General features: G+C 43.8%; 1 protein-coding gene across 5 annotated transcripts in view; it reads left to right on the top strand.

Moving 5' to 3' along the window:
• IKBKE (inhibitor of nuclear factor kappa B kinase subunit epsilon) overlaps nt 1-17,229 on the top strand; it is a 98,453-nt gene that overhangs the window by 63,082 nt on the left and 18,142 nt on the right. For all 5 annotated transcript variants that reach the window (XM_040423958.1, XM_040423954.1, XM_040423955.1 and 2 more), the window contains 2 exons: nt 450-559; nt 7,149-7,225. In XM_040423958.1, coding sequence (XP_040279892.1) covers nt 450-559; nt 7,149-7,225 — 187 coding nt within the window. The remainder of the gene's footprint in view (nt 1-449; nt 560-7,148; nt 7,226-17,229) is intronic.

The following is a 17,229-nucleotide window of genomic DNA, read 5'->3' as shown; positions in this document are numbered from 1 at the left end:
TGCGCCCAGAACACAGACGTGTGCACCCTGCCATCTGTTACTATTCTAAATAGTTTTCTTTTTGGAGGTTTGTTTAGTATACGTACAATCATAACTAATGTCTGTTGTAAAGATATCATACTGTTTCAGTCAAGCTGAGCTATTATTGGTCGAGAAACTCTCATTACCTGTTGAGAAACTGTCTCACAGTCACTCTAAACCTGGATTTAGAGACTTGGGTCTCAGCAGTATTGTATCTAGGTTATGATGTAGGATAAGTGTTGAATGCCCTTTCTACATATTTTGGAACATTTTGTAGAGTTAGTGGACCATGAGACTTCTTTAGGAATTTTTGGTAATGTAAGCATGATCTTCGATGCATTTTATATAACTAGTTATATATTCTAGTAATGTAAGCACCAGTAAATCGCTGTAGTATAAAGTCTACTGATGCCTCTATAATCCTGCAGATAAGGAACACTCTGTCCAGTTGCACTCACAGTCCAGAAAAAGAGAGCAAGCTTGGGTTCTTGCTTTTAGAAGTTACTAAAGACCAAGACCATATTCGTGGGGACACCAGGTAATATAACAAAAGCAAAATCAGGTCTGTGAGAATCATGTGAAATTATTTCTTGTCTTTTTGTCCTATTTTGAAACAGTTTAAGGTAGGTTGACACTTGCATTTATGAGATCCGGCAGGCTGTTCTCCGGCAGTTCACTGGATCTGGCCTGCTGCCATTCACTGCCAGACCCCATCGACTATAATGGGATCTGGCGGGGATCTGGTGAACTCTAGCAGGCTGTTCTCTGTTCATTAGATGCATTTGTGAAACTACCCTAAATTTATTGGGATTGTCACAAGATTTAAACTTATCCCAAGGGAGGGATACATTTTTTGTGGCTATATGCATTCTCTATGGAACTGCTGGAAACAGACAAGTACATTTTATATCATAATAGACATTAATGATATGCCATTTAAGGCAGCTGCGGCAGGGTTTTAATGGAGCGACAGTAGAGCACAGGTTGCCACCTTTTAATTGAACTTAGCAGGGATCATGGAATTTTACTATTGCACTTAAAGTTTTTTTTTAACGCTCATTGATTTCATTGATAAAATGTTCACTTGCGTGTTGTTGTTCTTCCATTATAAACACCTGGATCGGTCCTTTTCCCTCCAAAGGTGACTGATTGACATATCATCTTATGCTTATGTTTATGTTTTTAGGCAGGTTTCGGATCTCACTTTTTGGTAGCATTATCTGTTATAGTCTATATTAAAGGTATAACAAAGGGATTGTGCCACTAATTACACATTCCCATAGGATAGGGGATAAGTGTTTAATTACTGGGGGTCCAAGCACTGGGCCCCCCAGGGATCATGAGTACAGAGGAGCCACCGAACTACCCCATGAGAATGGAGCGGTGGTGTGTACGAGTGTCCACTACTCCATTCACTTCTATGGGACTGCCGAGTACAGTCACCCACAGCAGTTCCATAGATGGGAATGGAGCAGTGAACACACATGAGCACCACCACTCCATTCTCATAGGGCAATTTGGCGGCACTTGGAGACCCCCATTCTCATGATCTCTTTGATTAAACACTTATGCCCTGTATATTAAAATTTGGCAGGGAACAAGGGGCAGTGTAAAATAAATCTTATCTTTAAAATGTCCTACGCTGCCACTCCTATCTCTGCTGGGTCTGTAATGATGACATCACAGTCATCATTCACATGACCGCTGCAGCCAATCACTTGCCTCAGCATTTATGTAAAGTTAGTAAGGTTTTTTTTATACTGCCCCCTGCTCCCATTCACCCAAATTTTTAAAAAATCTTGGAGAACCCCATTAGTTATGACTTGATCTCTAGAGTTTGGTGTTCACTTATCCTTAGGGTGCATTCACACAACCGTATGCATTTTGCGGTCTGCAAAAGGCGGATCCCCAAAAAGACAGATGACATCTGCAGTGTACTCAAGTTGTGCGTAGTAGGTGTTTCTGGGTGTAGTAGTGCAATATACACTAACCTGGTACAGCTGACTCTCTGCAAGGGCAGGTATAGGTAGGGATAGTTCGTGACGCCAGTGCCAAGTAAACGGTGGCACGCCGTTTGCGGATGCAGGAATAATTTGAGGAAACGTGGTGTTAAAACAGAACTTCAACTTTAGTAGTTTGCAGGCAGAGACAATATTGGAAACGCAGTTCCTCAGCATACAGTCGATTTTGCAATTCGGTCGATGCAGGCAATACAGTACAGCAGGGTTATTACAGAGTGTTGAACACAGGATTTGCAGCAAAGGAGCTTGCACTCTAACTCTGTCTGATCCTGGAATGTAGCAATCCTCCACCAAGGCCCATTAACCTAGTTCTGGCTTTATATCCTTGATTTGTGCTTAGATAAGTACCTCCTCTGTCTTTCTTAGTACCTCTGGCTCCTCTGATCTTTGCCTCAGTCTCTCCTAGCTTCTGAATGGTTCCTCAGGCCCTTAGGCTAAGATGTTCCTGCTTCTGCATATGGGTATTCAGGAGGGAATCTTCTCCTGAACAGCAGGCTTCAGGCCTGGACTTGTCTCAGACATAGTCTAATCTCCAACTGTAGCTTACTGAAACTAGACTCCGTCTCCCCCTGCACTTCCTGGTCTGGCCTTATATAAACTAGGGCTCCCTAGCTCCCTCTATGGACTAGAAGTAGGAATGACACCCCTAGCAGGCCTGTAAGTGCAAGTTTCAGTGACAGGAAAATACACACATTACATTACATTTTATAAAACTGACATAAAGCAACTTCCCATAATTAGGAGGGACGACAGCACACCAAGTGACCTTTGGTAGTAACGGGTATTACAACTCCCGTATACTACATACCCCACTGCTTTAAGCTGAGTACGACCTCGTACTCCATCATGGGTCTCCCAACTGGAATCTCTACCTGAAATAGAAAAGAGAGACATGCAGGCATACATACATGTAATTCATCTGCATTTACATTTACATCAGGTCCAATTGGCAAAAGTGAAGGGTAGTGACAAGGGGCGTCGTTCTCTTCTCTCAGGATAGTGAATGGAACGGGGGCGCTGACCTGGCACAGCGTAACATTAGAACCAGGATAGTCCATGACAAGGAATAAGTCCATGATAAAACAGTAGAAAACGGTATAAAAGTTCTTGGAGGCTCAAATAACAAACATGAGTCCGTACCCAGGTTATTTCTTATTAAATCACAGAGGCTCTCATGCGGTGGAGTCCATCTCTGGGCACAATACTTTTTAAAAGAATAAGAATCTCAGAGGCTCAGGTACTTTTGAGTCTGTCTCCGGGCACGGTTCCTTGGTAACTGGTTGCACAATAAAATGGACAGCAAAGACAAGTGCTGTAACACCCCTGATCAACCTGAAAAGGGGGTGAAGGGTAAAAGGTGCAACAAAGGAACAGGCACAACTTGGTGTGGAGTAACAAAAGCAGGCAGGAGGTCCTGGAAACAAACGTGGCCTTGCTGACTTTGTGATTTCAGTGGTCAACACCTACCACTGAGCCGTGGACAAACTGGCAGCTGCAACAAAGGACCAGCAACATAGGACTCCTGTCCTGGAAGGGTTAACATCACCTTCTGAAGAAATAAATCGAGGGCCTAGCAGGCTGACTACAGTGGCACATCATATCCACTTTGCTCTGCTGGCAGGTATCGTCTGTAGTATTCCTCTACAGGAGGATGGGCCCACATGACTGTATCAGGGGGTAGCTGCAGGGTAAAGGGGCCCCTAATAGGTATCGGCCCCATAGGCCTAGGGGTGAACCCTCTGGTGGGCCGTGCCGGCCCTGGCATAATCACTGCAGGGTGTGACATACTTGGTACCGCCGCAGCAAGCGGTCCGGTGCTCTGGGTGCAGCAATTCACGGCAATCGCGGGTCCGGTCTGGGGCACTGACGGAGCGGTGACAACAGAAGGCGGTCGGCGGGTGGTGACAGGCACCCTTACCTCATCCTTCCTCGGCGGTGTCTGGATCCTGGCGGTGTAGGTCTTACGCAACTCCCGCAACTTCTCCTCCAGCCGGACGATCTGCTCACCGATGCTCTCTGTGTCGGAGTCGCTGTTCTCCGCTGGCGCCGCCGGCGCAGGTACAGTCACCGATGACGCAGACTCGGCCTCTTCAGGTTCTGGACTTGCATCTGGTCTCCGTCCCATCCGGATGTTCTCAAAGGTAGCACTAAGTCCTTTTAACTGTTCCAGCTCAGATATTGTCTTCTCCCGACGAGGCAGCTCGGGGGAAGGATAGGGGCTCACCCATTTCTCCAACACGGTTGGCTGCCAGAAGACGTTCGGCCCGATGAAGGAGCTCCGCTCCTGAAAGGCGTGATGGGCCGGCTCTGGAGAGCGTTCCGGTTCTCACTCGCAGCCAGAGTAGTCTTCTCCTTCTTCTGCCTCCCAATCCTCAGGTCCTTGCTTCGGACGGGTCACAGCAGTCGCATAGGGGCCTCGCAGGCCCTCGGCAGGGGTGTACTCCACTTCCTCTCCCTCGCGGAGGCTGTGCTGGTACGAAGGGAGGTAGTCTCTCTTGACAGACCTTCGATTCACATAGAGGTCTCTGCCAGTAAGATAGTCCTGAATAAACCCGTAGCCACGGGATTTGTCAAACGACAGCACCACTCCCTTTCTCCTTTCCAGGCGGGGTTGGGTGTGCGTATGCTTCTCGTGGATGGTCTTGGTCAATTCCTCATACACGATCTTAGTCTTTATGTTCCGCTTGATAGCGGCCTCTCGGATCTCCGCCATCAGGGAAGACCATTTGAACGATGGCTGAAAAAAGTCCCTCCATGAGCCATAGTAGGGCTCGGGTTCTTTCTCCCTGGTGCGGCAGGCGGGTTGCTCCGGTCCCGGAGCGTAGGCCGGTGGAGCCTCTTCTGGCTCTACACCGGTGTCGGTCATTTTTTCAATTACAGGTGTGGACGCTGCAGCAACGCTCTGTTCACAATCCAACATGCTCGATCCTTCTGAGGAGAGCGATAGGGTCGCGTCAATTACAGCAGCCAGCTCCTCCCACTGCACTGGGGAGCCGCCCCCCAGGTATTCCAGTATATGGAAGGCGGTGTCCATGCTGGCAGACATGCAAATGTCCAGATGAGCCGTGGCGCCTGCCCTTGACCTTCTTCCCGCTTTTTCCTCAGAAAGGCGCCAATTTTTCCCGCCTTTTCGGGATGAAGGTGACGCAGCAGTAAATTCAGCAAGCCCAGCGGCCATCTTTAGGTACAAACGCTGTCTATTCACTGACGGCAAGCAGGAATGTTTAAAGTCCACAAAACCACACTCCAATGCGGCGATTTTCTTCCTCTGTGCAGCGCAATACTGTACAGCGCTTTTTAGAAGTTTTTGACACACTTTGGGTATGATTTTTAATCCACAAAGTCCACTTGAATAAAACAGGAAAATGTCACTTTGGTCACAGGGCAACGGTATAAGGCACAAAGTTCACGCTTCTTGCACTAGAAAGCGTGCGTATCCTGTTCGTGACGCCAAAAGAGAGGTGCAGTGTACTCAAGTTGTGCGTAGTAGGTGTTTCTGGGTGTAGTAGTGCAATATACACTAACCTGGTACAGCTGACTCTCTGCAAGGGCAGGTATAGGTAGGGATAGTTCGTGACGCCAGTGCCAAGTAAACGGTGGCACGCCGTTTGCGGATGCAGGAATAATTTGAGGAAACGTGGTGTTAAAACAGAACTTCAACTTTAGTAGTTTGCAGGCAGAGACAATATTGGAAACGCAGTTCCTCAGCATACAGTCGATTTTGCAATTCGGTCGATGCAGGCAATACAGTACAGCAGGGTTATTACAGAGTGTTGAACACAGGATTTGCAGCAAAGGAGCTTGCACTCTAACTCTGTCTGATCCTGGAATGTAGCAATCCTCCACCAAGGCCCATTAACCTAGTTCTGGCTTTATATCCTTGATTTGTGCTTAGATAAGTACCTCCTCTGTCTTTCTTAGTACCTCTGGCTCCTCTGATCTTTGCCTCAGTCTCTCCTAGCTTCTGAATGGTTCCTCAGGCCCTTAGGCTAAGATGTTCCTGCTTCTGCATATGGGTATTCAGGAGGGAATCTTCTCCTGAACAGCAGGCTTCAGGCCTGGACTTGTCTCAGACATAGTCTAATCTCCAACTGTAGCTTACTGAAACTAGACTCCGTCTCCCCCTGCACTTCCTGGTCTGGCCTTATATAAACTAGGGCTCCCTAGCTCCCTCTATGGACTAGAAGTAGGAATGACACCCCTAGCAGGCCTGTAAGTGCAAGTTTCAGTGACAGGAAAATACACACATTACATTACATTTTATAAAACTGACATAAAGCAACTTCCCATAATTAGGAGGGACGACAGCACACCAAGTGACCTTTGGTAGTAACGGGTATTACAACTCCCGTATACTACACATCCATGTGACGTCCGTGTTGCGTCTGGTTTTTGTGTGGATCCATTGTAACAATGCCTATTCTTGTCCGCTAAATGGACAAGAATAGGACATGTTCTGCCTTTTTTGCGGAACTGCAGAATGGACATATGGATGCGGACATTGAAATTAATGGGTCCTCATTCGATCCACAAAATATACGGATCGGAAGCTGACCAAAAATGTGGTTGTGTAAATGGGGCCTTAAAGGGGTTGTCCAAATTTGTATTTTTGTTGGCCTATCTTCAGAATATGCCATCAATATCTGATCAGTGGGGGTCTGACACACTGCACCCCTGCCAAATAGCTGTTTCAGGGTAGATCCAGCACTGGAAGCCAGCAGCAGTACTACACAGCTCTTTCCATTGTGTAGTGAATGAAGCTGGTAACTGCATTGCTGGGCCCATTTACTTCAATGGAAGCAGTGCTACAGTAAGCAGCGCTGTCCAATACACAGTGGATGGAGCTGTGCGATTCCTGCACCAACTTCAGCACTAGAGCTACTGCAGAGCAGAACATCCAGTCTATTTCACAATGATAGTCTATCTATGTACATTACCACTGAGACATTTGTGTAGGTTAGTAATCATCCAAGCCCATTAAAATCACAATGAGTGATTGAGCGTGTAACACAAGAGTCTCTTTTATCTATAAAACAGATATTATAGAAATGTATATAACCAAATGTTGTCACTGGGATGTGAGTAAATGCATATTTTTGTATCCAGCACTGATCGTCTCAAGCACTGTCTGCAAAAAATGAAGCTGATCTTCAAGCAATTTAAGAAACGAAAACATCATCCGAGTAAGTGAACATTTGCTGGATCTTCAGAAATAGGCAGGGTGTAAATATTATATTGTGACCTTATTATATGGTTCAGTCAAAGCTTGGACCCTTCTTGACTTATGGCAAATTAGGGAAAACAGGAAAAATGCAGTGTTTGCAGACTTTGCATTAAAGGGAACCTGTCATCAACGTTATGCTGCCCATACTAACAGCAGCATAAAGTATAGACAGGTGAGATGATTTTAACCACCTCAGCCCCCAGTGCTTAAACACCCTGAAAGACCAGGCCACTTTTTACACTTCTGACCTACACTACTTTCACCGTTTATTGCTCGGTCATGCAACTTACCACCCAAATGAATTTTACCTCCTTTTCTTCTCACTAATAGAGCTTTCATTTGGTGGTATTTCATTGCTGCTGACATTTTTACTTTTTCTGTTATTAATCGAAATTTAACGATTTTTTTGCAAAAAAATGACATTTTTCACTTTCAGTTGTAAAATTTTGCAAAAAAAACGAGATCCATATAGAAATTTTGCTCTAAATTTATAGTTCTACATGTCTTTGATAAAAAAAAAATGTTTGGGTAAAAAAAAAATGGTTTGGGTAAAAGTTATAGCGTTTACAAACTATGGTACAAAAATGTGAATTTCCGCTTTTTGAAGCCGCTCTGACTTTCTGAGCACCTGTCATGTTTCCTGAGGTTCTACAATGACCAGACAGTACAAACACCCCACAAATGACCCCATTTCTGAAAGTACACACCCTAAGGTATTCGCTGATGGGCATAGTGAGTTCATAGAACTTTTTATTTTTTGTCACAAGTTAGCGGAAAATGATGATTTTTTTTTTTTTTTTTTTTTTTCTTACAAAGTCTCATATTCCACTAACTTGTGACAAAAAATAAAAAGTTCTATGAACTCACTATGCCCATCAGCGAATACCTTGGGGTCTCTTCTTTCCAAAATGGGGTCACTTGTGGGGTAGTTATACTGCCCTGGCATTCTAGGGGCCCAAATGTGTGGTAAGGAGTTTGAAATCAAATTCAGTAAAAAATGACCTGTGAAATCCGAAAGGTGCTCTTTGGAATATGGGCCCCTTTGCCCACCTAGGCTGCAAAAAAGTGTCACACATCTGGTATCTCCGTACTCAGGAGAAGGTGGGGAATGTGTTTTGGGGTGTCATTTTATATATACCCATGCTGGGTGAGAGAAATATCTTGGCAAAAGACAACTTTTCCCATTTTTTTATACAAAGTTGTCATTTGACCAAGATATTTATCTCACCCAGCATGGGTATATGTAAAAAGACACCCCAAAACACATTCCTCAACTTCTCCTGAGTACGGGGATACCAGATGTGTGACGCTTTTTTGCAGCCTAGGTGGGCAAAGGGGCCCATATTCCAAAGAGCACCTTTCGGATTTCACTCCTCATTTTTTCCTGAATTTGATTTCAAACTCCTTACCACACATTTGGGCCCCTAGAATACCAGGGCAGTATAACTACCCCACAAGTGACCCCATTTTGGAAAGAAGACACCCCAAGGTATTCCGTGAGGGGCATGGCGAGTTCCTAGAATTTTTTATTTTTTGTCACAAGTTAGTGGAAAATGATGATTTTTTTTTTTTTTTTTTTTTTTCATACAAAGTCTCATATTCCACAAACTTGTGACAAAAAATAAAAACTTCCATGAACTCACTATGCCCATCAGCGAATACCTTGGGGTCTCTTCTTTCCAAAATGGGGTCACTTGTGGGGTAGTTATACTGCCCTGGCATTCTAGGGGCCCAAATGTGTGGTAAGTAGGTAAATGACCTGTGAAATCCGAAAGGTGCTCTTTGGAATGTGGGCCCCTTTGCCCCCCTAGGCTGCAAAAAAGTGTCACACATCTGGTATCTCTGTATTCAGGAGAAGTTGAGGAATGTGTTTTGGGGTGTCTTTTTACATATACCCATGCTGGGTGAGATAAATATCTTGGTCAAATGCCAACTTTGTATAAAAAAATGGGAAAAGTTGTCTTTTGCCAAGATATTTCTCTCACCCAGCATGGGTATATGTAAAATGACACCCCAAAACACATTCCCCAACTTCTCCCGATTACGGAGATACCAGATGTGTGACACTTTTTTGCAGCCTAGGTGGGCAAAGGGGCCCATATTCAAAAGAGCACCTTTCGGATTTCAAAGGTCATTTTTTACAGAATTTGATTTCAAACTCCTTACCACACATTTGGGCCCCTAGAATGCCAGGGCAGTATAACTACCCCACAAGTGACCCCATTTTGGAAAGAAGAGACCCCAAGGTATTCGCTGATGGGCATAGTGAGTTCATGGAACTTTTTATTTTTTGTCACAAGTTAGTGGAATATGAGACTTTGTATGAAAAAAAAAAAAAATAAGCATTTTCCACTAACTTGTGACAAAAAATAAAAAATTCTAGGAACTCGCCATGCCCCTCACGGAATACCTTGGGGTGTCTTCTTTCCAAAATGGGGTCACTTGTGGGGTAGTTATACTGCCCTGGCATTTTCCAGGGGCCCTAATGTGTGGTAAGTAGGTAAATGACCTGTGAAATCCTAAAGGTGCTCTTTGGAATATGGGCCCCTTTGCCCACCTAGGCTGCAAAAAAGTGTCACACATGTGGTATCTCCGTATTCAGGAGACGTTGGGGAATGTGTTTTGGGGTGTCATTTTACATATACCCATGCTGGGTGAGAGAAATATCTTGGCAAAAGACAACTTTTCCCATTTTTTTATACAAAGTTGGCATTTGACCAAGATATTTCTCTCACCCAGCATGGGTATATGTAAAATGACACCCCAAAACACATTCCCCAACTTCTCCTGAGTACGGCGATACCAGATGTGTGACACTTTTTTGCAGCCTAGATGCGCAAAGGTGCCCAAATTCCTTTTAGGAGGGCATTTTTAGACATTTGGATACCAGACTTCTTCTCACGCTTTGGGGCCCCTAGAATGCCAGGGCAGTATAAATACCCCACATGTGACCCCATTTTGGAAAGAAGACACCCCAAGGTATTCAATGAGGGGCATGGCGAGTTCATAGAAATTTTTTTTTTTTGGCACAAGTTAGCGGAAATTGATATTTTTTATTTTTTTCTCACAAAGTCTCCCGTTCCGCTAACTTGGGACAAAAATTTCAATCTTTCATGGACTCAATATGCCCCTCACGGAATACCTGGGGGTGTCTTCTTTCCGAAATGGGGTCACATGTGGGGTATTTATACTGCCCTGGCATTCTAGGGGCCCTAAAGCGTGAGAAGAAGTCTGGAATATAAATGTCTAAAAAATTTTACGCATTTGGATTCCGTGAGGGGTATGGGGAGTTCATGTGAGATTTTATTTTTTGACACAAGTTAGTGGAATATGAGACTTTGTAAGAAAAAAAAAAAAAAATTCCGCTAACTTGGGCCAAAAAAATATCTGAATGGAGCCTTACAGAGGGGTGATCAATGACAGGGGGGTTGATCAATGACAGGGGGGTGATCAATGACAGGGGGGTGATCAATGACAGGGGGGTGATCAGGGAGTCTATATGGGGTGATAACCACAGTCATTGATCACGCCCGTGTAAGGCTTCATTCAGACGTCCGGATGCGTTTTGCGGATCCGATCCATCTATCAGTGCATCCGTAAAAATCATGCGGACATCTGAATGGAGCTTTACAGGGGGGTAATCAATGACAGGGGGGTAATCAATGACAGGGGGGTGATCAGGGAGTCTATATGGGGTGATCACCACAGTCATTGATCATGCCCCTGTAAGGCTTCATTCAGACGTCCGGATGCGTTTTGCGGATCCGATCCATCTATCAGTGCATCCGTAAAAATCATGCGGACGTCTGAATGGAGCTTTACAGGGGGGTAATCAATGACAGGGGTGTAATCAATGACAGGGGGGTGATCAGGGAGTCTATATGGGGTGATCACCACAGTCATTGATCACGCCCCTGTAAGGCTTCATTCAGACGTCCGGATGCGTTTTGCGGATCCGATCCATCTATCAGTGCATCCGTAAAAATCATGCGGACGTCTGAATGGAGCTTTACAGGGGGGTAATCAATGACAGGGGGGTGATCAGGGAGTCTATATGGGGTGATCACCACAGTCATTGATCACGCCCCTGTAAGGCTTCATTCAGACGTCCGGATGCGTTTTGCGGATCCGATCCATCTATCAGTGCATCCGTAAAAATCATGTGGACGTCTGAATGGAGCTTTACAGGGGGGTAATCAATGACAGGGGGGTAATCAATGACAGGGGGGTGATCAGGGAGTCTATATGGGGTGATCACCACAGTCATTGATCATGCCCCTGTAAGGCTTCATTCAGACGTCCGGATGCGTTTTGCGGATCCGATCCATCTATCAGTGCATCCGTAAAAATCATGCGGACATCTGAATGGAGCTTTACAGGGGGGTAATCAATGACAGGGGGGTGATCACCACAGTCATTGATCATGCCCCTGTAAGGCTTCATTCAGACGACCGGATGCGTTTTGCGGATCCGATCCATGTATCAGTGCATCCGTAAAAATCATGCGGACATCTGAATGGAGCTTTACAGGGGGGTGATCAGGGAGTCTATATGGGGTGATCACCACAGTCATTGATCATGCCCCTGTAAGGCTTCATTCAGACGTCCGGATGCGTTTTGCGGATCCGATCCATCTATCAGTGGATCCGTAAAAATCATGCGGACGTCTGAATGGAGCTTTACAGGGGGGTAATCAATGACAGGGGGGTAATCAATGACAGGGGGGTGATCAGGGAGTCTATATGGGGTGATCACCACAGTCATTGATCACGCCCCTGTAAGGCTTCATTCAGACGTCCGGATGCGTTTTGCGGATCCGATCCATCTATCAGTGGATCCGTAAAAATCATGCGGACGTCTGAATGGAGCTTTACAGGGGGTTGATCAATGACAGGGGGGTAATCAATGACAGGGGGGTGATCAGGGAGTCTATATGGGGTGATCAGGGGTGATTAGGGGTGATCAGGGGCTAATAAGGGGTTAATAAGTGACGGGGGGGGGGGGTGTAGTGTAGTGTAGTGGTGCTTGGTGCTACTTTACTGAGCTACCTGTGTCCTCTGGTGGTCGATCCAAACAAAGGGGACCACCAGAGGACCAGGTAGCAGGTATATTAGACGCTGTTATCAAAACAGCGTCTAATATACCTGTTAGGGGTTAAAAAAAACACATCTCCAGCCTGCCAGCGAACGATCGCCGCTGGCAGGCTGGAGATCAACTCTCTTACCTTCCGTTCCTGTGAGCGCGCGCGCCTGTGTGCGCGCGTTCACAGGAAGTCTCGCGTCTCGCGAGATGACGCGTATATGCGTGACTGTGCGCAGCGCTGCCACCTCCGGTACGCGATCCTGCGTTAGGCGGTCCGGAGGTGGTTAAAAGTTAAAAGTAAGTGGTTGCCGAGAACCAACATCACAATCCTTGCAGACTGGTCCTAGAAAAGCGTCATGGCCACCTGAGAAGAGTCCTGGTTATTCATGAATTCCTGCTCTCCTGCCCACCTGCTGATGGCTGACTGTTTTCTACCTAGTTTTCTCCCTTTCTGTCTAGGAGAGAACTGCCAATCATCAGCAGATGGTGAGAGAGCAGGAGATGATGTATAACCAGGACTCTTCTCAGGTAGATCTGACTCTTTTCGAGGCCTGTGCTGTAATGATTATGATACTGGTTCCCAGCAACCACTTACTTTTAGCTCATGTGTGACACATCGCTGACATCAGCATTTCTGTCACTATTTTATGCTGCCCTCAGTGAGATCAGCATAAAGTTGATGACAGGTTCCCTTTAAAGTTAATTGAAAATCTGAAACTATGCCTTTGTGAAACCTAACATCTTTGGTAGTCTTCTATCTATAGTCATTTCAAATCTCTCCCCAGTTTTTAAAAGTTTCGACTCTACAGCGCCAGTGACGGCGTCTCTATGCCCAGTGCCATTTTACTGTGAAAATTGACAGGGAAAACAAGTGGAGAGGATGAAGGTGAAGGTTCACATGACACTGGGAGGGAAGGCGGAGGCTTGCCCTGATTTTGCTCATAAAAAAGAAATACCATTCTGTGTGCAGCTAGCGATCAGAGTATGCGTTTTGGCTATAGTGATATAGTTAGGTAAAGTTCAGGGAAAGCATAGAGACTTAGAGAGTGGGTGACTGGTCGCTCAGAGTTGTGTTTTGTTTCATACAGCTTGCTGGCACGTTCTGCATTACAAAATCCTGCAACAAACTCTTTTTTTCTGTATATGAACAGCCAGACAACTTTTTTTTTTGTGTGAAAACCTCAAGTTTCTACAGTTCATAGACTTATTACCAGCACCTCCAGCATTAATAGCATACATTCTGCTGCAAATTCTGAGCAACTGACCCTTTTTTTTAAATATATCTACCATTTTTAATTGGGCATTTAAGTTCATTTCAGTGCATCACTATACCTGTTTTAGTGAATGCATTGTATTACTTAAAGATACCTTGTAGTTACAGCAAAATCATTTTATGGCAAACACTGCATTACTATACCTGTGTTAGTGGATGCATTTTACTGCAAAACTGAATTACTATACACATTTTAGTGAATGTGTTGTATAACTTAAATATACTGTGTAGCCACAACAAATGCATTTTACTGTGAAAACTACATTACTACTGTACTACCCCAAAACAACTGCACACACAATTACTGCTTTGTCTGTTGCATGCTTTGTTGCTAATGCTACCGCTACTATTGCAGCCACATGCAGCTATTACCCTACCGTTTCCACATCCACACTGTACTGCTGCTGATCCCAATAAGGAGAATTTTTCCAGGCTTGTGCAGAACAATCCACAGTTTATTCTGACAATGGACACTTGTGTTTGTCTAAATACAATAGGGCATGCTTCCCTTATTAAGGCATAACTTTTGAATGCTTGTTCCCAACAAGCCACAGTTTTTATCCCATAACATCATGTGTGTTTAAACACCATCTGCCCCCTGATAAGGGACAATTTTTGGAATGTTTCTAATATGAAAAAGCATAATGGCACAGGGTGTTTTTAAACAGACTGTCTGTTAAAGGGGTTGTTCGCTTTTTTTTATATTGATGACCTATCCTCAGGATAGGTCATCAATGTTAGATTGGCGTGGGGGAGGGGGAAGAGACTGCTGCACCATCGCTGATCAGTTGTTTGAAGAGACTGCAGCGCTTGTCACTTGAATAGGATGGAGTCGTCCATTGAAGTGATTGGGACAGCAGAGTTGTAATAGCACCTGCTCACCACTGCAGTTGCAATGGCATGGTGATCGGGTGGGCAACGGAGAGGTGCACGCCTGATCACTGCAGGGGTCCGGCAGTCCCTGATAGCCGGGCCCCTGCTGTATCCACCGGTATCGCTTTTTACAGCGATGCCAGTGGATTAACCCCTTCTATGCCGCAGTCAGTGCTGACCGTGACATAGAAAGGTTTTGCTGCGGGTGAGGAAGCCCATCAAGTCCCCGCGCTGCTGTGGCAGGGACCCGATGGGTAACAAGGCAGCCCGATGCCATGCAGAGGTTGCCCAATGCCTTGCACGGAATCGGGACCTGCCTTCTACGTGTCCCGAGGAGATCCAGCCTCAGGCTGCGTCTCCTAGGCAACCTGTTAGTGTATTACTTTGTGTAATATGCTAACAGTTATAAAAGAAAATAGAAGACAGGAGGCCGCACCTCGTGTGTGTGGCTGTATAACAGTTGAATCGCACTATATATAAGAAGCGCTTACCATTTGTTGTTGTGATGAGCCACAACAACTGTAGATAGCCTTGCTGGTATTTGCCCGTCCAGCATGCGGGATCCTGTACTGCTGCCAAGGTCCTTTTCTCTGCCGCAGATGTGGCAATAGAAATAAAACTTAAAGTAATAAAAAAGGGGGGATTTTGAACCTTTTGTAGCAGCGCTGTAAACAGGAGACTACGTGCCAGGAATATACGCTATTATTGTCCTGATGAAGAGGACTTTACATCCTCGAAACGCGTTGACCATAGAATAAAAATCCATCTTTCTTTTAATAATATTACCTGGCATGTAGTCTCCTGTTTACAGCGCCGCTACAAAAGGTTCAAAATCCCCTGTTTTTTATTACTTTAATATGCTAACAGGCAATGCATTACAATACAGATGTATTGTAATGCATTGCAGAGGGGATCAGACCCCCAAAAGTTGAAGTCCCAGTGTGGGACAGAAATAAAGTTTGAAAAAAAGTTAAAAAAATTAGTTTATTAAGTTTCAAGTACAAAAAAGAAAAAAACACCCTTTCCCCAGATTTCATAATAAAAAAATAGAAAAAAAAAAGGAAAAACACACATATTAGGTATCGCTGTGTCCATAACAACCGGCTCTATAAATATATCACATGATCCACCCTGTCCGATAAACACCATAAAAAATGAAAACTGTGTCAAAAAAAACATTTTTGTCACCTTACATCACAAAAAGTGCAGCACCAAGCGATAAAAAAGGCGTATGTCGAACAAAATGATACCAATAAAAACGACACCTTATCCCGCAAAAAATGAGACCCTACATAAGAAAATTGCTAAAAAAAAAAAAAAACTATAGCTCTCAGAACATGGAAACACTAAAACATAATTTTTTTCTTTCAAATATGCTATTATTGTGTAAAACTTAAATAAATTTATTTAAGAAAAAATATACATATTAACTATTTCCACGTCCATAACGATCTGCTCTATAAAAATATCACATGACCTAACCCCTCAGGTGAACGCTGTAAAAATAAATAAATAAAAACTGCAAAAATTAACAATTTTTTGGTCACCTTTTCCCATAAAGTGTAATAATGAATGATCAAAAAATGATATGTACCCAAAAATGGTACCAATAAAACTGGCACCTTATCCCCTAGTTTCCAAAATGGGGTCACTTTTTAGGAGTTTCTACTGTAAGGGTTGCATTAGGGGGGCTTCAAATGGGACATGGCATCTAAAAACCAGTCCAACAAAATCTGCCTTCCAAAAACCATATGGCATTCCTTTTCTTCTGCACCCTGCCGTGTGCCCTTACATCAGTTTACAACCACATGTGGGGTGTTTCTGTAGACCACAGAATCAGGGTAATAAATATTGAATTTTGTTTGGCTGTTAACCCTGATGTGCTAAAGAAAAGAATGGATTAAAATGGAAAATCTGCTAAAAAAGTGAAATTTTGAAATTTCATTTCCATTTTCCTTTAATTCTTGTGTAACACCTAAAGGGTTAACAAAGTTAGTAAAATCAGTTTTGGGTAACTTGAGGGGTGTAGTTTCTACAATGGCATCATTTATGTGGTGTTTTTACTATGTAAGCCTCACAAAGTGACTTCAGAGCTGAAATGGTCCTTAAAAAGAGGGTTTTTAAAATTTTCTTAAAAATTTTAAGAATTGCTTCTAAACTTCTAAACCTTCCTAAAAAAATAAAATTACATTTACAAAATGATGCCAACATAAAGTAGACATATGGGAAATGCTAAGTAATAAATATTTTATGGGGTATCACTTTCTGTTTTAAAAGCAGAGCCATTTTTAAAATTTTTTGGTAAATTTGGGATTTTTTCATAAATAAAGGTGAAATATATTGACTCAAATTTATGACTATAATGAAGTACAATGTGTCACGAGAAAACAATCTCAGATTTGCTTGGATAAATAAAACTGTTCTAAAGCTATTACCACATAAAGTGACACATGTCAGATTTGCAAAAAATGACCTGGGCAGAATGGCGAAAACTGGCCCAGGGTAGAAGGGGTTAACACTGTCAGCCATGCGTTTACCCTTAGCTATATATGTCAATGTTACTCTGACATTATTTGTTATTGCTGACATTGTGTTAAAGAGCAAAATAAAATAAAAAATGAAAGAGACTTTAGAGTGTCATATACCAATTTTCAGGTCAATTGGAGCACTTTTGATACAGGTAGAATCGATTTGTCCCCAAATAAAACTTTTTTAAAGATTAGGCAAATTGGACA

Source organism: Bufo bufo, chromosome 3 (genome assembly GCF_905171765.1).
Source record: "Bufo bufo chromosome 3, aBufBuf1.1, whole genome shotgun sequence".
NCBI classification, from domain to species: domain Eukaryota; kingdom Metazoa; phylum Chordata; class Amphibia; order Anura; family Bufonidae; genus Bufo; species Bufo bufo.
The sequence above is the reverse complement of the archived record's forward strand: the minus strand, read 5'-3'. Positions and strand labels throughout refer to the sequence as shown.